Below are 22,352 nucleotides of genomic sequence, written 5' to 3'. Positions count from 1 at the left end.
CCCCCAACCCCTTGTTACTGTCCTGTACCATTTCTCTGAGTATTCTCTTTCTGTGATGGGGGAATTCCCTGTGGTGGGGGAAAAGAATACTGCCACCAAGTATCCCACTTGGATCGTAAGAGGCGAAAAAAAAGGGACGGGGAGAGGGACTAGGCATCCTTCTCCCTGTAGCCCCATGGGGCACACATCCTAAAGAGAAAAGTGAAGGCGAGGTTGTATGTGTGAGCAAAATTTGACTTAGCCCGAAGGGATTTCTCCCCGTCTTCTCCTTTTATGCATGGGGGGACGGAGAGTGGGGGTCGCCGATTTAATAAAGTGGCCTTGCTGTGGATGTGCTGTGTTTTGCGACACTGCTTCTGACCCAGGGCAGTGGACAAGGTGCAGGGATGACCCGTCATCCAGGAGGTGCTAAGATTGGAGGTATGTGGAGTGTATTCAGGGATGGAATGGGTGGGAATGATTTTATGCCTTTTCCTTTTTGGCTACCTCCCTTGTAAGGGGGAAAAAGCCTTGGTATATGTATGTATGTATGATAAGACAGGGACTTTAGATAGTAAACAAGAATGGAGGGAGGTGGAATGTGATCTAATTCTTGTTTCCTAACACTGTGCTTGTGGCTGGGTCAGCAGAGGGCTTAAGGTAGCTCATGACAGAGTTTGGGAGGGCATTTGTGAGGAAAATGTTGAAAGTAAATTTCGGTAAAAGTAAGGTGATGAGATGTACTCCACTAACTCCCTCCAGACATTAACCCCAACAGAAAAATTCCTTCCATGAGAAGCAAGAACCATGCTTACATGATTACAGTTAAGTCATTATCCTGCACTAAAATAATGCCAACACAGAATAAGCTTGACCACTGAAACTGCCCCAGATGCAACCATCACACAGGGGACATCGAATACCTCATCTTTCACAGAGCAATCCCAGCCAGACCCAGACAAGACACCATGTCCTCCTTGAGTGACTTATGGGCCAATCTACGGGTTTTCTGGGAACTGTAGGTCTTCTGCACGAGAGATCTGGGACAAAGGCCAGATTGTTTTGTGTGTGCTGTGTCAATAAAATGTTTGCTGTTCTGTATTTTTGTTTTCTATAAGAAGAGGGTGTTAGGAAAAGGGTGATAGATACTGAGATGGAAAGAAAAAGATGAGAAGGATAGGATGACAAAGTATAACTACTATTAACTTGTGCAGGTATATAAAAATACATATCTAACCTCAGAATTGTAGTCAGGTGATCATGACTTAGTTTTCAACCTCTAAACCTAGCTGACAGCAAAAGCATGTAAGTTGTACAGGTATATGAATATACATCTCTAACCTCAGAATTGTAGTCAGGTGTTCCTGATTTTGTTTTCGACCTCTGAACACGACTGACAGCAGAAGCATGTATTTGTTTCCGCATCTCTTCCAATTCTTGAACCTGTTCATCAAATATCAAGATATCAATGCAACCATATATTTACAGAACTACTAAAATTTAACTCAACATGTATATAGTACAATCTACATAGTTTTTCCAACTTAGGCTTCTCTCTAATAACCTAATTAGGGTGACCATCTACCATAATGGTATAAACTTCATGTCTCCAACCATAATTCTAAATAGAACAGTGAAGTAATTTTCTTCACTAATCATTTACATGCTAAAATAACATTAATAGATATACAAATACACATCGTCCATCATAGTGACAACATGTATATATTGGTGCTCTTGAAATGCTTAAAAAAGTCTTAACAGTGATACAATTATAGAATACCTAGGGTGTGATATACGGGAAAGGGAGTGCTCGTGGATACCCTGAATGATTAATTTACAACATAAATAGTGTGTAATTGAAGTGAAATGGAAGAAAACGTTGACAGGCCTGGGGAGCCACAAGATGGCAGTCCATCGCATTACAATGTAAACATGTATCCTGAGCCATTTACTGGCACAAAGGTGGAGCAAAATATAAACATAGGTTTCAGATTGCCAAGAGGCACAAAAAGGTTTCTACTTGATAATGACAATGAAGGTAATTTCTCTGGATTTAGTGGGTATGAAAGAAGGATCTTTAGAAGAGTTATAGACAGAGATAAGGACATAAGAAATATGAATGATTCATGGAGGTTGGAAATTGATGAGCTATGGAAGATGAACAAAGACTTAAACAAGAAAGTGACCTAAAAAAAAAAAGTAATCACTGAAATAAAAGAAGAGGTAAGTGCACTAAAAAAAGAGATGGCCGAGTTAAAAAGGGAAAATGTGAGGTTGAAAAATACATACATATATATACCAAGGCTTTTTCCCCCTTACAAGGGAGGTAGCCAAAAGGGAAAAGGCATAAAATCATTCCCACCCATTCCATCCCTGAATACACTCCACTCCCCTCCACCCTCCCTTTTATCTTAGCATCTCCTGAATGACGGGTCATCCCTGCACCTTGTCCACTGCCCTGGGTCACAAGCAGTGTCGCAAGACAGCACATCCACAGCAAGGCCACTTCATTTAATTGGCGACTCCCCCTCTCCATCCCCCCATGCATAAAAGAAGACGGGGAGAAATCCTTTTGGGCTGCGTCAAATTCTGCTCACACATACTACTTCACCTCCCATCCCCCCACTCATTCCACCTCATGCATCACAACATCATCCATATACAACAATTCTCCATTCACCCCTGTCTTCTGTCCTCTCCTGTCCTTCCTCAACAGACATTCCCCTCTTCCCCAAAGCCCCCTTCACCCCATCCATCCACCTCATCCTAGGATGTCCCCTCATGTTCACTCCCTCCACCTCTGCCTTCCATACCTCTTTTACTAGTCTTTCTTTAGTCATACTTTCCATGTGTCCAAATCATCCTGATACTCTTTCATCAACCCTATCTCCCAATTCCCTTTCCACCCCTGTTCTCCTCCTCACCTCCTCATTTCTCTCTATCTATCCTATCATACTTCTAAGGCATTTCATCTCAAACACATTCAAACTCCTTCTCTCTTCCTCTCTTATGTTCTATTTTTCTGCCCCGTACAGTGCTGTCGGCACAATCACTCCTTTATACAATCTCCTCTTAGCATCCATTCCCAAATATCTATTTCTCATTACACTTTTTAATACACCAAGGCATTTACTCGCTTCTCTCAATCTACATTCTACCTCCATCTCCATTCCACCTTTTCCTGCCACATTTGTACCCAAGTATCTAAATCTATCCACTTCCTCCAGTCGCTCTCCCTTAATGCTCACTTCCAGTCTGCTGCCACTTTCACCCCTTGAACATCTCATCACCTTACTTTTACCCACATTTATCTTCAGCTTCCTTCTATCACACACTCTCCCAAACTCTGTCACCAACTTCCCCAATCCCTCCTCCGATCCTGCCACAAGTGCAGTGTCGTCCGGAAACAACAGCTGGCTCACCTCCCACTTTTCTCCATTTTCTTTAACCATCTCCAATCCCTGACCCACTACCCTTGCATTTACCTCTCACATTACCCCATCCATGTACAAGTTGAACAGCCAGGGCTACATAATGCATCCCTGACGAAGTCCCACCTTTACCTCGAACCACTCACTCTCTCCATTTCTAATCCTGACACAAGCTCTACTACTCTCATAAAAACTCTTGACAGCTCCTAGAAGCTTTCCTCCTATCCCGTATATCCGCAAATCCTCCCACAGAGACTTTCTGTCTACCCTGTCGTAAGCCTTTTCCAGATCCATAAAAGCCCAAAAAACATCCTTCCCCTTTCCTATAGCTTTCTCACATATCTGTCTTGCCACAAAGATCTGATCTACACAACCTCTACCTGTCCTAAATCCACACTGTTCCTCACCAATTACTCCCTCTGTTCCTCTCCTAATCCTCTCAATCAAGATCCTCCAATAAGCCTTCCCAACTACACTTAACAAGCTAATCCCTCTGAAACTACTACATTCACACTTGTCCCCTTTTCCCTTGTAAAGAGGAACTATACAGGCACTCCTCCAGTCCTCCAGCAAACATTAAATAACCTCACCAGCCAGTCCACCATCACTGTACCTCCTTTTTTTAGATATTCTGCATGGCATCCATCCAGACCAGGTGCCTTTCCTGCTTTCATCATCTTAACAACTGCCTTCACTTCATCCTTCCTTATTTCTCCTCCATTTTCCTCACTCATCACAGTCATTTTCTTAGCATTTCCCATTGCAGCTATCTTTCCCTCCCTATCCTCCTTCACATTTAGCAACTCCCTAAAATATTCTGCCAATCTTCCCCTTACTGACTTCTCTTCCGTTATCATCTCTCCATCTGCAGCTTTCCTCAGAGTGGTGGATGTATGGAACAAATTGGACAAAATGATAATGTGTGCAAAAACCATACATGAATTTAAGAACAATTTAGACACTGCGAGATACAGAAATGGGACACCATGAGTGTAGCTCCCCTTCCTGCAGGATAAAACTAGGTAAATACATGTAAGATAATTGGAGGGAAAGTAAAAGACAGGATCCCATGAGCATTGCCATTTTCCCATACAGGGCCTTACATGGGGGGATTGCATATGCCCTGGGGTGGCACATTTAGTGAGGGGGGGGGCAATACTTGTCTGGACATGCCATCCACAAGGCTGACAAAATAATTATAAACAATTCTAGTTTGGACATGCCACCCACAAGGCTGACCCCCCCCCCCAAAAAAAAAAAAAAAAAAAAAAAAAAAAAGGGAGCTCTGAATATTTTACCGCAATATACAATTTTTGCATTAGAATCAACAGAATATGAAATATTTTTCCCTTATCCTTTCTACAATAGGGAGATTAAATAACATTTTAAAATCTATTTAATTATTTCACGAGCTAATAGCAATAATACACAGTAAGGAATGGTGGAGACAGGAAGTGGTGATGGGGGAAGGGGGCGGATATCACTGAGAACTTTGCCCAGGGGTAGCACTTAGGCATGTAGCCTAAGGGCTCTGTTCCCATATACTACAATTGGGTAAAATTACAGAAATACACAATACAAAGAAATACAATAATGATAAGAAAATTCTTACTCAAATGGCATAATAAAACAATGACTTAATAATATATCACACCACCACCCTATGGTTCTTGATAATAATATATAATGTATGGCCAATGTTATACAATTACCTTCTCCTGAATAAGCAGTCTGGCTGATTCAATTTGTTCCTTTGTTCCTTTTATGGTCATTCGTCGAACACCATCTGGTATAGCAAAACAAGTTTCAACTTTCTTCATAACAAACTAAAGAAATATGATTTCATAATATCACCCAAAAGAATGTACATTTCATGTATGTATAAATGTGAAATTTATTGTATATGTGTGTACATTTCATGTATGTATAAATGTGAAATTCATTGTATATGTGTGTACATTTCATGTATGTATAAATGTGAAATTCATTGTATAGGTGTGTGTATGTATTATTCAATAAATTATTGCCTGGAGTTTCATTAAGCGGAAAATTCACAGCCCCACTGTGGTTGGCAAGGATCCTAGAAACCTCATACAGATCTCTTTGGCAAGAAACTTTATACTTGTCTGTGTTGTATCAGTGTGGGACTGTTTCTGTCACCAGTTCAAAGTGAAAGGGAGAGGAGAGCAGTTGCCAGGTGTCAGCTCTCCATGTGTGAAAAAGTGTAAAAAAAAAGAGCTGCAGTTGATAAAGAGAGATCTTGGCCCCAGTCCAGAAAATGGGTGTAATCCCCTTGGAGCTACACTTCCTGATGGGTCAGGAGGTTGACATATTTTGAAAATGGGCAGCTTTGATGTCCATCTTGCAGGACCACCAAACACAGGTACCCATCATTGGTCCCTGTGTATGCATATTCACATATATACATAAAACAAAAAAATAGTTAGTTTCCCCATCTATTTAATTTGTTTTCCATGTTTTCTTTCTGTCTGTTCTTTAATAGCTGTAGTTGTTCTTTTTCTTGTTCTGTTTTGTTTGCTTGTCATTTTACTTTTTATCAGGATGGCTACCTCTTGTGTATAGTTGGGGTGGAATTGTTTCCTGTAGCCTCTGGAAGATGCTTTTTGTTTGCATTCTGGCTGGTCACTCCAATTTCATTCACTGCTCTTTCTAAGGATGGGAACTTGTCAATATTAAAGGTCATTAGGTTTTTATCAATATCCTCAGTGTAATCTTGCCAATTTGCTTTTTTGTAGTTTATGAATATTCTCTTGTACATGCGACTGTCCCTCCATTATACTGTCTCCCAACTCTTAATACTGTCCTGTACCACTTCTCTGGAAAGGGAGTTGGGAGATAGCGTTGATTAAAAAGTATTGGGATGGTCTGGACACATGGAAAGAATGACTGAAGAAAGATTAGTAAAAAAGGTGTGGAAGGCAGACGTGGAAAGGATGAACATGAAGGGGTGACCCAGGATGAGATGACTGGATGGGGTAAAAGGGGCACTGGGAAAGAGGGGAATGTTATTAAGGAAGGATGGAAAAGACAAAAGATAGGGGTGAGTGGAGAATGGTTGAGTAAGGATGATGCTGTGATGCATGGAAGGGAGTAAGGGGGATGGGGGGCTGAGGGAGTATGTGTGAATGATATTTTGATGCTGCACAAAGGAATTTCTCTTTTTCTGCATGAAGGGATGGAGGGGGTCCCCGATTAAATGAAGCGGCTCTGCTGTGGATGTGCTGTGTCTTGCTATACTCCTTCTGACCCAGGACAGTGAGCGAGATGCAGGGATCCAAGAGAAGCCAAGATAAGAGGGAGGGACAGGGGTGAATGGGAGTGGAGTATGTGGGGATGGAATGGATGGGAGTGGATTTTATGCTTTTGTTTTTAGCTACCTCCCTTGTATGGGGGAAAAAGCCATTGGTATATGTATGTACATGGGTTGTACCTCATCTGGGGTATTGGCTGCATGTTATTGTGGGGTTAAAAGCTGCTTAGTAGCATGCAGTTGATACTTTAGGGTCTATATAGGGCACCCATACAGACCAGAGCTACACATCATTTTTCTATACCTGGTATCTTATTATATCCATTGAGTCATTGTATATTCAATGGTCATGTCCAGTAGTATGTTTCCCCATAGGTCCTCTCCACCCTTCACTGTCATCTCCCAACATTTTTCTTTTGAGTTAAGATCACCTATAATTACTAGGTTTCCTCTTTTCAGCATTTCATTTAATGTATGCCTTGTGTCTTCCAACATTTTGAAAGGGTTACTCCCTTCCCAAGGTGTTTTTGGGGGCACATAGATCACCACAAATATTCTACTTTTCATGTCACTATTTTCAATTTTTATCATGATCAATTCCACATTATTTTCTCCTGTGATCTTCATCACATTTAAGCCCTTCTTAGTCAAAAATATGATCCCTCTACCCTGTTTTTCCTCTTTATTTTTTATCCAGTGATTATATAAACCTTGTCCAACACTACTTGGTTGTAGTGGACCTTTTAATTTTGTCTCCACAATTCCCATTATATCTGGGTTTCCTTCCACCAGATAATCATTTAATTCATCTAATCCTGAAATCAGACCATCTATGTTGGTATACGTCAATTTTGATTTTTTCCTTTTCCTCTTTTTTTCTGTTTCCTTCATTTCCTTTCTTCTGATATACCATTTTCTCAGCCTCAAGTCCAGTGCTCTCAAAAAAAATTCTTTCAGTCTCATTTTTTTTATTAGCTTCATTTTTTAGTGTCTTTTCTCTCTTTTTCCTCATCATTCATTTCCTTTCTTATCCATACACTTTTGGAGTTTTGATTTTTTGCCAACTTTGCTGACTTTACTAATACTTTTACCATCCTTTGTGACTGTAGTTTAATTTTCTGAGGTAGATTCTTTTCTTTTGAGTATTGTCCTATCCTATGCACTTCTATTTCCTTTTCTATTTTTTGCCCTTCATCTTGTACTTCTTTCAGAATTTCTTCTATTTCTTTCTCCCCTTTTCTCTTAACCTCTTCACTCCGGGGCACATCACACGTCTGGCAGCATTAGCTGCCTGATGTGCGATGTTGCGTCATAGTAATCGCATTATAAAAAATAAAGTCAGTGCTCAATCGTTTGTTCTCTTTCACCCGTGAATTTTGATAACCATAGAAAATATGATGAAGCCAGTTTAGAGAGAATGGAGGTTACGTAGGTACGACTACAATAAATATAATCAAGATGCCGACATCAGCATCATCGCGTACCCACTTGCTCCTCATGCCGCCTACGTAGGCGTCACCATATGGAAGTGGTTAAGTACCTTGCTACATTGTGTTTTTTCTTTGATACCATATACCACTATACTCTTTTTTTTGTCTATGTCTCTGACCCAATTTTATTTCTCTTTGATTACTTTAATAACTGTTTCCTTTGCATTTTCTTGTATTTATTGTTGGATTTTTTTTTTAAAAGCTAATTTTTTATTCTCCTGATCTAATTTCCATTGGTTTTTAATTTTTTGAAGATCTGTCTCCCTTATACTATTTCTAACTTTCTCAGTCATCACTTTTATTTGTTTACCTCTCTTTTCAAAGCCTCACTTTTGCTAATATCTTCATTTTTCCTTTCATTTTCCTTTTTTACTATGTTTAGTTCTTTTTTTAGGTCACTAAGCTCTCTATTGGTTTCTGAATTTTGTTTTTTCAACTCGCTTATTTCTCTATACATTGCAAGACATTCGTCCCTTTGACCTATAATCTCCTCTAACTCCATAATCTCTCAATTCCATGAGATATTTTTATACCTCACCTCCCTTTCTAAATCTATACTTTTACCCAGTCTTCTACCATCTCTTGCAAAGCTGGAAGAACCAAAATAACTTTCCTCTTCATACCTTTGATTTTGTTGTGGCATCTCAATATCATAACTTTTCTTAGGGATGACACCTAACAGCAATTCAACCCTGCTCATATCTAGTCTTCTTTTGGTTGCTTCACCATATTTCTGTCTGCCTTGACCATCCTCCGTTTTTGTTTCTTTGTCAATCACCAATTTCACTCTATTAACTCATTTCGGGCACCCTTAAGTTTTCCCCTTCCCATACAAATACCAAACTAGGTGTTTGTTTCCTCCAACTTAGCAAAAAAGTGCTATTCTCCAGAGCTCATTCTAGATGTCCATCCCAGTTGGTGGTTCGTGTGTGTGTGTGTGTGTGTGTGTGTGTGTGTGTGTGTATATATATATATATACACACACACACACACATATGTACATATACAGTGGCCGCAAAAAAAGAATTTACACTAAGAATTTTTGGTTAAACACAAAAGCACAAGTTAAATGGGTTTTGTTCACCTTTTATGATTACAATCCTTATACAAAATTGTTTACATTTTAGTATTTTGTCATATTTCTTTTCATCTTGATGACCCTCTCGATCCTCATGGGCATGGAAGCGGCGAGAGTGGCAAAATACTCTGGTCCATCAAAATCCACTGCTTCTTCAGTCTCCATCAGCTCCGGTATGCTGCTGGGTTGTTCCTTCTGCAGGGTGTTCTTTATTTTGTTCCAAGCATTTTCGAATGGATTGAGGTCAGGGGTTACCAGGCCACTCTAGAATGTCAATATGATTGTCCTCGATGAATTTCTTGACCGTTTTTTATTTGTGTGCTGGTGCGCCATCGTGCATGAAAAAGTTGTAGTTGTGTATCTCCCAGAACTTCATCGTGTGGTCACGCAGAACATCGATGTAATTGTACAACTTCATAGTGATGTTCTTGGGTAGGAAGAATAAGCCACCTCTGCCCTTATTCCCGCTGAAGGCGCCCCATAACATCACGCTGTCGGGATGTTTCACAGTTTTGACTGTGTGCTTCAGGTCGTAGCGGGAGGCATCACTCGGGCGTCTGACGATCTTCGAAGTACCCCTGATGAGGCGGAACGTACTCTCGTCACTGAACATGACCTTCTTCCACTCTTCTGATGTCCAGTGTTGATATTTCTTGCAGAACTGCAGCTTTTCTTTTTCATGTTCTCAGTCAGAACAGGTTTCTTGGTGGCTCGATGTGCTGGTAATTTCAAGTCTTTCTGAAGTCGATGCTGTATTGTTCTAACTGTGACCTTCTTGAGCAGCTCCAGATGTTTTTCTTTTAGTTCTAAGGCTGTTATATTAGGGTCTAACATCACTTCTCTCTTCAGAATGTGGTCTGTGCGTGGCAAAGTCTTCCTTGGCCGGCCAGAGCCCTCTTTCCTTTGTGGTGTGGTACCCGGGGGCAGAGCGCCACCTGCTTTCTTGAGGCGGTAAATCGTCATTCTTGTGACCTGCAGCTCAGCTGCCATGCGTATCACAGACATTCCTTGTTCTAATAGAGCCAGGGCCCGACTCTTCTGCGCCAAAGAAAGCAGACTTTTTACTATTGTGCCTGGTAGAAGTGGAGATACAGGGTGGGAAAGCGGCCCTCGAGTAAAAAAAGGGGCGCTCAGGAGCAGCCTGCAGGTGACCCTCTCTCGTCGAGCTTTGGTAGCTCAGTGAGGAGTGATGCGTGGGGGTAGAAGGGAGTAAGGAGAGACCAAGCATCCTACCTAAGCACTAGCTCCGCCACTTCTTGTATGGCGGGAACGAGAATAAAATTGTTACGTCGATTCGCGTGTAACATTTTTATTTGCGCTCAAAATGTAATTTTTTTTTGCGGCCACTGTATATAAATATACATACATATATATATATATATATATATATGTATGTATGTAGACAGGTAGTCATCGACTTAGACTGCAATTGGTTCTGACCGACCTGTCGTAAATCAATTTGGTCGTATGTTGGACACATGTTAATTTCCCATAGGAATAGTAGACTCTTAAAGTCATAATTTACCCACATTTTCTTATATATATATATATATATATATATATATATATATATATATATATATATCATATCTAAGCCATATTTAGTACTCTGAACACGTGTCTCTACAACACAATTCACTAAGCATCATATCATTTCATATTGTTAAGTTAGGCTTAAATCAAACACAGAATATTAAAGTTATTACAATTGAAAACATAAAAAATAATACAGTAATCCTGAAAAATACAATTATGTACAGATGTTGAAAAAAATAGAAAACATTTGTGGAAATACAAAAAGACAATTTAAAACAAAGACACAAACAAAACTTAGTCACTGCTCGGAGAGCTGGTGCTGGGCTGTGTATCATCTGGGTCAGCTGTTGGTGTGGCAGGAGGAGGGGTAACGGTTGGTGTTGTAGGAAGTGGGATAATGGTCGGTAAGGTGGCAGCAGGGGCAACAGTAGGAGTGACTGATGGAGTTGTGTGTTTCATAACCATAGTAAGCTTCATTTGGATTGATTGCTTATTTTTTTTCTCATCATAAATTTGACGATATGGATGTACTAATTCATTTATCATCCTTTCAAACCTTGTAAAGCGTTTGAAGTTGGGGTCATTTCTTCCAACCGTTTAAGGAATTTATTCATTGTAGCAAAGCTTTCTGATAATCCCTTAGTGGTGAATTTCCTTACTGGCAAAGCTTCCTCTTCCTCTGCCTGTCTTCTCTCCTCTTCAGCCACTCGTTCCTCTTCCAATTCAATGAGTTCATTTGTTAGTTCACTGGATTCTTGATCTAATAATTCTTTATGGATATATGTGCATTCTGGCATTTGCTTCCAATACAATCCTGTTTCGTCTACATTAAATATTTGCTGTGGAAGATAGCCATCATCTGTAATAATTTCATTAAGCATTTTCACAAACTTTTTTGTTCCTTCTTCATCTGTACTTGCTGCTTCTCCAGTCACATGAACACTATGAAGTTGAAATCTTTTCTTAAATCTTTTAAACCATCCAGTACTTGCAACAAAATCTTGCATGTATTCATCTCTGGCACATTCATTCAAAGTCTCAAACAGAATTTTTGCCTTCGTCTGTACGGTAAACAGGCTTAACGGCATCCTTTTCTGAATTTGGTCTTCCATCCAAACACTTAATTTCTCCATCACACTATTGTTTCATTTAGTTTGTTCTGTACATCCATGACTCTGTAGAGAAAACTGTTCTTTTTCAGGTCTCTTCTGTAACTGTCTTTCTTGAGTTTCCTTTCATGTCCCCTTGTATTTATCTTATTCCAATTAAGTATGTTTTCTCTATCAAGCATTTCCATACCTCTCATGATTATGTATGGTTTTGCACACACTATTGTTTTGTCTAGTTTGTTCCATAAATCCACCACTCTGTAGGGAAAGCTATTCTTTTTCAGGTCTCTTCTGTAACTGTCTTTTTCGAGTTTCCTTTCATGTCTGCTTGTATTTGTCTTATTCCAATTTAGCAAGTCTTCTCTATCAAGGGTTTCCATACTTCTCATGATTCTCTTCACTTACTAGTATAGCCACCCCTTTCCTCCCTTATCCTCTCTTCACTCCTGACACCCTCCCAAACTCAAATTCACCCCTCCCTTTCTACTTAGGTTCACTCAATGCCAACACATCCATCTTTCTTCTCGCAAATATAATGCCTATCCTTCTACTCTTATCTGTAGCACATCCATGCACATTAAAAGTCCCAAACCTTAGGGTTTTGTTAAAAAACTCCTCCCAGACTCTCCCAGGCTACAGAGAGTAGGATGCCTAGTCCTATCCCTGTTACATTTTTGTCATTTTTTACAACTCAAGTGGGAACACTTGGCAATAGTATTCTTTATCCCCTACCACAAGGTTCAACGAAAAAGGAACTAAATACAGTCAACTCTCGATTAACACGAGTTTAACTAACAGGAAGCTAGCTGGCTGAGCGGGTTAGGGCATCGTTACTTGTGGCGAAGGTCAAGGGGATGGCGGTTTGAATCCTGCCACTGGCGAAGTTGAACCAAAGGCATGGTTCATTAAATTCCACGCTACAAAGCCCTCTGTGAGGGGCACTGGCCTAGCCTTCTGACAGGGGGGAGTTTGTGATGTTAAACCATAAAAAAATTGATTTAACATGAGTTAATTTTTAAGGAAATTTTTTTAAATAACACGACAATTTCGATTTAACATGATTTGAATTTGGTGGTAAGAGCACTGAAAGAGAGGGCCTCCACGCTGTCACTCTCCTGCGCTCTGTTTTGATCTCAGTTTCTACACCAAAATAAAAAAGAAAATGGTGTCACCAACCCACAATTAATGGTAAACTAATTCTTAAATGTATGGACCATGATTATAAGTCATAAAAGCTGTAAAAATTGTGTTACAGAGAAATGAATAATTTAGTTAGAGATTGTAAACTCTCATTTTCTGTTCTACACCAAAACAAAAAAGAAGACGATGTCACCAACCCACTATTAATAATAAACTAATTTTGTTTGTTCTTGTGCACACATAGAATAAATGTGTACTACAAATAAATACAAAGAATGTGTGTTTTTGTTGTTTCTGTAACCTACAAATGTATTAATAATGTGTTTGTTCAAGTTTAGAGTAACAAAATCCCAAATTAGACAAGACTTTCCCAGTTTCCAGGAACCTAACCCCCCCTATTACCATTATTTCCTATGGGAAAAATATGTTTAACTAAAGCGATTTTGATTAACATGATGTCTCCAGGAATGTAACCCTTGTGTTAACTGAGAGTTGACTGTATTCAGAGAAGTGGTACAGGACAGTATTAAGAGAAAGATGCATAAGATTTGGGTCATTCAGATTTGACAGCCAAGAATACCACCAACTGGAAGGTCTCACCCCTAAACCCGTGTCTTTCTCTTCCTCCTTCCTCAATATATATACATATCTGAATAGAATTGCCAATTACGACGATGAGGCTATAAAATTCTTCTACCTTAGGGTTAATCTACATCTGCAGGATTTGAGTCGACTGCTAATTGCCGTCCTAATCTCAATTTTACAAAGAACCAAGTCCACCTAGAGCTAGTGGTGAAGCAGGTATGTATCCTTGATAGACTTTCGTTGTTGTAATACCTGAATAGAATTGCTAATGATGACGATGTCAATCAAATAATTCTAACAGTTGTCCCCGGACTCGAACCCAGGACTTGTATGTTAGCATAATGGGTAGAAGCATAGACTTCCTAACATGGGGAAGTTTTAGTGGAAGAGGACTTGGGAGCCTCGTTGTACTACCGAAAAATGTAAAAGTGAACCAATATGTTTATTATGAACTCTTAAATGACCACCTGGAGGATTCTTTTAATAGCTCAGGTGCTAACATCTTTCAACAAGATCATGCCCCAGCCCACACTGCTCGTAGTGTTACTCAGTGGCTTAAAGACTGTCATATACCTTACATAGCAGACTGGCCAGGCAATAGTCCTGACATAAACCCAATAGAAAACCTGTGGAACCACATTAAACAAGACCTGCAGGGTAAAGATACGAGCTCTGTGCCCAAGCTTGAGGCAGCCATTCGCCAATCCTGGGCTAGTATAACCCCTGCACATCTTGCCAAGTATGCCACTTCCATTGCAAACCACCTTTATGAGATCATTACATGTAAAGGCCACCCAAAGTATTAGAGGTACAAAGTGAGCTTTTGTTTATTGATTTATGACTCACTCATTCTCCTCATCACTCATTCTCGCTAACCATTCATACTCCCTTGTCGAGCACTGTATATATATAATACAGTCGAACCTCGAAAGCCCGAACCCTCGTATGACCGGTCGAAATGAACAAAGGGAGGACTTTTCAAGCAAAGTTCCCTATTTGTCCAGTAGGTGGCAGTGACGGCCGTACACATGTACTCAAATCCGGCCCAGTCAAGCCGCCACCAGGGCTGCCGTTTCGTGGAATTTTGTACCAAAATGTAGTAAAATAGCGGCATGTGGCAACTGCACAAGGACATGAGGAAATTTTTTCTACATATCAGCGGGCTGTTAAAAACATTAAAAAACTCAAACTTTTGTTTAAAAATCATAGAACTAGTTATCAAATAATAAATGGTACATCAAAATATGACTTTTATTGGTAATTGTGTTACAAAATTTTATACCCCAAAAGATGCGTTTTTACGGTGTAGAAAAAAATTATACGCTAAAGTTTCAGCTCTCTTTTAGCACCAGGGCTGCCGTTTCGTAGAATGTTGTACCAAAACGTAGTAAAATAGCGGCATGTGGCAAGTGCACAAGGACATGAGGAAATTTTTTCTACATATCAGCGTGCTTTTAAAAACATTAAAAAACTCAAACTTTTGTTTAAAAATCATAGAACTAGTTATCAAATAATAAATGGTACATCAAAATATGACTTTTATTGGTATTTGTGTTACTTATAAAATATTATACCCCAAAAGATACGTTTTACTGTGTAGAAAAAAATTCTACGCTAAAGTTTCAGCTTTCTTTTAGCAATAATAATATAAAAAAATAATTTTTATATCTTACTGAATATGTTAGGGCATGGGGGCCTTATATACATTCAAGAATAAAAAAAACTAGAACCAACATTTTGTCAAAGTTTGACAAGTATATCTTGCTATGAAAGTCTGCACACGCCCGAGAAAAATGTATGCCCCGGTATGGCAACACTCCCATTCTACACGGCAGTGTAGAAAATGCGGCAACCCTGGCTGCCACCACTGTCCTGCGTGCATACCTTCCAATATTTACAGTATACGTAATAAAACATACAGTACAGTACACTGTATGTACAGTACATTTACATGCCTGTATTACAGTTATTATTACAGAATTATTAGTATTATAGTATTATTATTACAGTATTGTTATTATTACAGTGTTAGAGTATTATTCTTATGTGTTTCTATGCCATATCATACATTACCTATACATATACCGCTACGAAAATCTACGGGTGTTAGGGCGACATTTTCGATGACCGGACTTTTGGCATGACCGGACCGCCCTTCCCCCCCAATTAGTCCGGGATTTCGAGGTTCAACTGTATTCATAATCAAAGAGTTCTACCCAATTCCTGATACCAATAGGGAGTAAATACTGAAAGCTGTTGGTCAAACCTAATACAGTTTGCTCACCTTCTTGTGCAGAAAACCCCATATCATTTTCCTCTCTCTCTATGATAATCTTGCAGGCAGTCTTCCTTTGGATGGAGCGGATGTTGTCTCCATTGTAGCCAATGATACGCCCCACAGTGTGCTGAATGTAAACCAAAATATATCTTAGCCAAATTTTATAATGGGCCATAATGGATGTCACTTATCATGCTTTAATTATAAAGAGGATTAGATGAGGTACAGGGGGATTAACTGGTGAGGAACAGTTTGGCTTTTGGAAAGGTAGAAGGTGCATGGATAAAATTTTTGTGGTGAGGCAGTTGTGAGTGTTTGGCAAAAGTTAAGGATTTTTTTTTTCGGGGGGGGCTTCATGGATTTGGAGAAGGCTTATGACAGGGTAGACGAGAAGGTTCCTTGGGAGGTATTACAGATATTTGGGACTAGGTGACAGCTGTTACGGACAGTCAAGAGTTTTTATGAGAATAGTAGAGCCTATGTTAGGGTTGTGAATGAAGAGAGCAAGTGGTTTGAGGTGAAGGTAGGGATGTGTCAGGGATATGTTATGTTGCCATTGCTGTTCCATGTATACAAGGATTGGGTGGTACAGATATATGCAATGGTGATGGGAAGGGGATTGGAGTTGGTCAGAGATGGTGGAGGGAGTTGGAAAGTGAGAGATGAACCAGTTGTACTTGGAGATGACACTGTGCTTGTGGTAGGGTCAGAGGGAGGTCTAAGGCAGTTATTGACTGAACTTAGGAAGGTATGTAATAAGAGGACGTTGAAAATAAATGTAGGTAATAGTTAGGTGACATGATGCACAAGGGGAGATGGTGAAAGTAAGTTAGAAGTAAGCGAGGAGGGAGGCTGGGGGAAATGGTTTAAGTATTTTGGGTCACATGTGGTAGGAAATGGAGGAGTGGGACCGGAGGTAAATTGTAGAGTGAGAAAGGAAGTAAATGTCTTGGGTGACTGAAAAGTGTCATGAGAAATAGGCATCTAGGAATGGATGCAAAGAGAACGTTATATAAAGGGGTGATTGTGTCTATGACATTATATGGGCTGGAGACTTGGAATCTAAGATAGGCAAAAAGGAAGTTTAACTGTGTTTGAGATGTGCCTGAGAAGGTGAGGGTTACAAGGTTGGACAGATTGAGAAAAGAGGAGGTGAGGAGGAAAGTGTGGATAGAAAGGGAGTTGGCAGATTGGGCAAGGCAGTTGAAAGATTATCGAGATGTTTGGGCACATGGAAAGAATGAATGAAGAAAGATTAGCAAAAAGTGTGTGGAAAGCAGAGGTGGATAGAAGGAATTTTGGGGGATGACCATGAGTAAGTTGGATGGACAGGGTGAAATGGGCTCTAAGCAAGAGGGGAATATCTGTTGAGCAGGGAAGGTAGAAGGCATGGGATAAGTGTGAGTGAACAATGGTTGGGTATAGGTATTTTGATGCAATCCCAAATGGATTCTTCCCGGTCTCCTCTACTTTTTGCAGGAGGGAAGGAAGAGGGAGGGTCACTGTGTGAATAAAGTGGTCCTGTTGTGGATGTATTGTCTCTTGATGCATTGCTTCTGACCCAAGCAGTGGACAGGAGACTGACATGACTAATCCACAAAGAGATGAGGGGGAAATAATAGGTGGTGAATGGGAGTGGAATGATTGGAAGTAGGTGCACCTTGGCTGGCTACCTTTCTAAAAGGGGAAAGAGGTCCTTAATTGTACATACATACATATATATATATATATGTATATATATCTATATATATATATATATATATATATATATATATATATATATATATATATATATATATATATATATGATGATATGGTTTAATGTCACACACTCCCCCCCTATCAGGAGGCTAGGACAGTGCCCCTCACTGAGAACTTTGTATATATACATATACATAACAGTTTAGATAGAGAGAGAGAATTATCCCCAGCAATGAAAGAAATAAACGTAACACAAAAAGAAATTAGTGACCAAATTAAAACCCTTGATGTCAGAAAATCACATGGCCCAGACGGAATTGCAAACTGGATACTGAAAGAATGTATGGAAGAATTAACTGACAAAATATATAATATAATTAAATCCTCACTTAAAGAAGGAAAAGTACCATTGGACTGGAAAAAGGCAAACATTGTACCAATTTATGAGGGAGGTGATAAGGAAGATTCATCTAACTACAGACCGGTCTCACTAACAAGCACAATAGCAAAAATTTGTGAAAGAGTTGTCAAAAACAGATGGGTTAAATACCTGCAAGAAAAATCTATACTGAACCCAAATCAATTTGGATTCAGACAAGGGAGATCATGTACAACAAATCTGATCTGCTTCTACTCAAGATTAGTAGACATAATACAAGAAAGAGATGGATGGGCAGACTGTGCTTTTCTGGACCTGCAAAAGGCATTCGATAAGGTACCTCATAGGAAACTAATAAATAAGAGTCAAAGGGTGGCATCAGAGGAAAATTATTGGAATGGATGAAAGACTTCCTGATTGGGAGGAAAATGAGTTGTAATTAGAGAAAAATTCTCCAACTGGGAAGAAGTAAAAAGTGGTGTCCCGCAAGGATCAGTACTGGCCCCGATCATGTTCACCGTATACATTAATGACATGAATGAAGGCGTGGAGTGCTATATGAATTTTTTTGCAGATGATGCAAAATTACTTAAGAAGGTAAAAACAGAAGAGGACTGCAACTCATTGCAACAAGATCTGGACATGATATGGAATTGGACTCAAAAGTGGAAAGTAAACTCTAATATAAAGAAATGCAGTATAATGGAATTTGGAAAGAGTAAAAACAGAATATCAAAAGATTACAGAATTGGGGAAGAAAAAATAAAAAAAAGCAAACTCTGAAAAAGATCTTGGAGTGATGATTGGAAAGGACATGAAACCAGATAAGCATATAAATAAAATATTCGGAGAAACCTACAACTTATTGAGGTCAATCAAAGGGGCATTTACTTATATGGATGAAGAAATGTTAAAGAAAATACTAACTACACTAATAAGACCAAAAATTGAGTACGCAGCATCACTTTGGACACCCAGTACCAAAAAGAATATTAACCCCTTCCATACGGTGCCGCACACGTAGGCGTCATGGACTTAGATCTCGGTGGCAGCAACCAATGCCAGCCGTACGACGTGTCGTAATAATACTCGCATCATAAAATATAGTCACCGCTTATATCGATCGTTCTCTCTTCACCCGTGAATTTTGATAACCATAGAAAATGCGATTACAAAAGAATTAGAAAGAATGTCATTATGGAGGGGCGACTACAATAAATATAATCAAGACGCCGATATGGCAGCCTCGCGAATACACTCGCTCCCCATGACGCCTACGTGTGCGGCACCGTATGGAAGGGGTTAAGAAACTAGAAAGATTACAAAGAGTGACAACCAAACTAGCACCGACTCTCGCCGAACTAACATATGAGCAAAGACTATCCAAATTGAACCTACCAACATCTGGAACAAAGAAGAGAAAGAGGACATTTGCTGACTATCTACAGAATAATGAAAGGAATGGAAGTTTTAGACAGGAACGACCTGTTAGTGTGGGAGAACGGTAAAACGAGAGGACACGGAAAAAAACTGAAAAAAGATAGTTATAGAAAAAACTTGAAAAGGAACAGTTTCCCACACAGAGCGATAAATACATGGAACAAATTAGACAACAAAACAGTATGTGGAAACACTATACAATATTTTAAGATAAAACTTGATGCGGAGAGATACAAAGACGGGTCACCACGAGCATAGCTCCCCTCCCGTATATTACAACTAGGTAAATATATATACATACATATATATATATATACATATACATATATACATATATATATACATATATACATATACATACAGTATCTGCAAAAAGTAGAGTGTGCTCTCCACTGAAATCAAGACTAATAAGCTCTCTGAACTAATTTTTATATCCCACCGCTGTCAGACATCTTGTCATTATTATTTTACATCTGGCAACTCAGCCAACTCTCTGGCAGCTCAGCCAGCTTGTGTTTTCCTGCCTCAGGGCTCTTTGAGCTCTTGTGGAGAGGGGTTGTGTTATTTTTGCTCCAGCCTCCTACCCCCTATTTTCGTTGTTTCACTTTGTGGCACTCCTGATGGCTCCTACTAACCATAGTGGTGAGGAAAAGGCTCGTATTTTGGCCTGGAAGACTGAAAATGTGTCAACAAAAGAGATTTCGAGACATACAGGGTGAGGTGAGAGCACCATTTGACGTCTGGTTGCTACAGCTCATGGCCTCCCACCTGTCGTACCACCTCAAAAACCTGTCCCTGGAAGGCCTAGAAAGACCTCTAAATCTACTGACAACCTCCTACAAGAGTGATTCACAACATAGCATAGAGTGAGAAATGAGGAGGTGAGGAGGAGAATGGGGTGGTAAGGGAGTTGGAAGATAGGGTGGATGAAAGAGTATTGGGATGGTTTGGACACATGGAAAGAATGAGTGAAGAAAGATTAGTAAAAGAGGTATGGAAGGCAGATGTGGAGGGAGTGAACATGAAGGGGCGACCTTGGATGGGATGGATGGATGGGGTGAAAGGGGCTTTGGGGAAGAGGGGAATGTCTGTTGAGGAAGGACGGGAGAGGACAGAAGACAGGGGTGAATGGAAAATGGTTGTATATGGATGATGTGATGCATGAGATGGAATGGATGGGGGGATGGGGGGTGAGGTAGTACGTATGAGAAAAATTTGACACAGCCCGAAGGGATTTCTCCACGTCTTCTCCTTTTCTGCATGAGGGGACGGAGAAGGGGGGTTGCCGAATTAATGAAGCGGCCCTGCTGTGGATGTGCTGTGTCTTGCGACACTGCCTCTGACCCAAGGCAGTGGACAAGATGCAGGGATGACCCATCATCCAGGAGGTGCCAAGATAAGAGGGAGGGTAGAGGGTGGAAGGGAGTGGAGTGTATTAGGGATGGAATGGGTGGGAATGGTTTTTATGCCTTTGTTTTTTTGGCTACCTCCCTTGTAAGGGGGAAAAAGCCTGTGGTATATGTATATGAATATGTATGTTTGTCATACATCTATACAAGGTGCTATGGCACTGAAGGAGTTAACATTTTTATCAAAACAAGACATCAATAAAAAAATAATAATAGGAACTGCATAGATTTACCAATAATAAAACAATCTACTACTAAAGATTATCATCATTAAATATGCTTGAGCAATGTATGCAGACACAATACAAAAGTAATTAAAAGAAATAACATGCAAACAAAAAATTAATAAAAATATGTAATTACAGCAGGTACATGTATATCCATGGACTCAACAAGGGGCTGTTGCTTGATGGTCTTCACGATGAGATTCTGGGCCAGCATGGCATTTGATTCTGAGCCACAAATCACACATACTCTGGCTCCATCCATTTCTGAAAAAGCATGTTAGTATTCAAATACCAAACAAATATTCCTAAATGATTCTCATTAAATTGGTAAAGCAAAATACATGAATACCTAATTGTAATGTACAGGAAAAGAGCTGAAATCATGAACAAGTTTTCCATTGGTTTTCGCCAAGGATAAGGACTTTGAGTGAGATGGGAAAAGTTAATTAAATGTATCATTGTAAAAGTAGAAGAGTTAGAAGTAAACTTCTTGAGAACTTAGGAATGAGATAGTTCTCAGGACCAGATGGGATCTAGGATTGGATGTTAAAAGAATGCAGAGAACGATTGGTGGACAAAATAAACTGGTTGTATGTTCCTTGAAACAGTGAAGGGTGCCAATGGACTGGAAATCAGCCAATGTTGTAACAATTTTTAAGGAAGTAGGGAGGAATCTCTGAACAATTGACCTGTAATCTGGACCTACACAATATTTACCTACAGGAGGGGCAGCTATGCTCGTGGTGACGTCTTTGTATTTCCCACATCTAGTTTGTTCTTAAATTCTTGTATTGTGTTTGCACATACTATTGTTTCATCCAATTTGCTCCAGAAATCCACTACTCTGTGTGGATAACTTTTTTTTTCGGATTTCTTCTGTAACTTTCCTTTTTACATTTCTTTTCATGTCCCATTGTTTTTCTTCTATCTCAATTTAATAAATCTTCTCTGTCAAGGACTTCCATGCCTTTTATGATTCTGTAAATGGCCAATAGATTGCCTCTTTCTCTTTAATGTTCCATGGTTGGTAGTTCCAGTTTAGACAATCTTTGCTTGTATGTCAAATTTGAAAGTGTTGGGGCCATGTTTGTCATTAATCTCTGAATTCTTTCTATTTTCCTTATATTCTTTTTTGTACTGGGTGCCCATAGTGTTGCAGTGTACTCCAATCTTGGTCTTATCAGTGTGATTAATAATTTTACCCTTACCGCATCCAAATAATTAAAGGACACCTTTATTGATCTTATTAAATTGTAGGTTTCTTCAGCTATTTTGTTTATCTCCTTGTCTGGGGAC

The 22,352-nt window shown here is 39.6% G+C and overlaps 1 protein-coding gene across 1 annotated transcript in view; it reads right to left on the bottom strand.

The window, feature by feature from the left end:
* The window catches only part of LOC143041083 (tudor and KH domain-containing protein homolog), a 60,291-nt gene that overhangs the window by 22,934 nt on the left and 15,005 nt on the right, over positions 1 to 22,352 (bottom strand). Inside the window, exons 3-6 of the mRNA XM_076212765.1 lie at positions 21,193 to 21,320; positions 15,907 to 16,027; positions 5,126 to 5,199; positions 1,321 to 1,422 (exon numbers count right to left, since the gene is read on the bottom strand). Of these exons, the coding sequence (XP_076068880.1) occupies positions 1,321 to 1,422; positions 5,126 to 5,199; positions 15,907 to 16,027; positions 21,193 to 21,320 (425 nt within the window). The remainder of the gene's footprint in view (positions 1 to 1,320; positions 1,423 to 5,125; positions 5,200 to 15,906; positions 16,028 to 21,192; positions 21,321 to 22,352) is intronic.

Source organism: Oratosquilla oratoria, chromosome 30, assembly GCF_046742065.1.
Source record: "Oratosquilla oratoria isolate Oo_2021 chromosome 30, ASM4674206v1, whole genome shotgun sequence".
Taxonomy (NCBI): domain Eukaryota; kingdom Metazoa; phylum Arthropoda; class Malacostraca; order Stomatopoda; family Squillidae; genus Oratosquilla; species Oratosquilla oratoria.
Note: the sequence above shows the minus strand (reverse complement) of the source record. Positions and strands in the feature narration are given on the sequence as shown.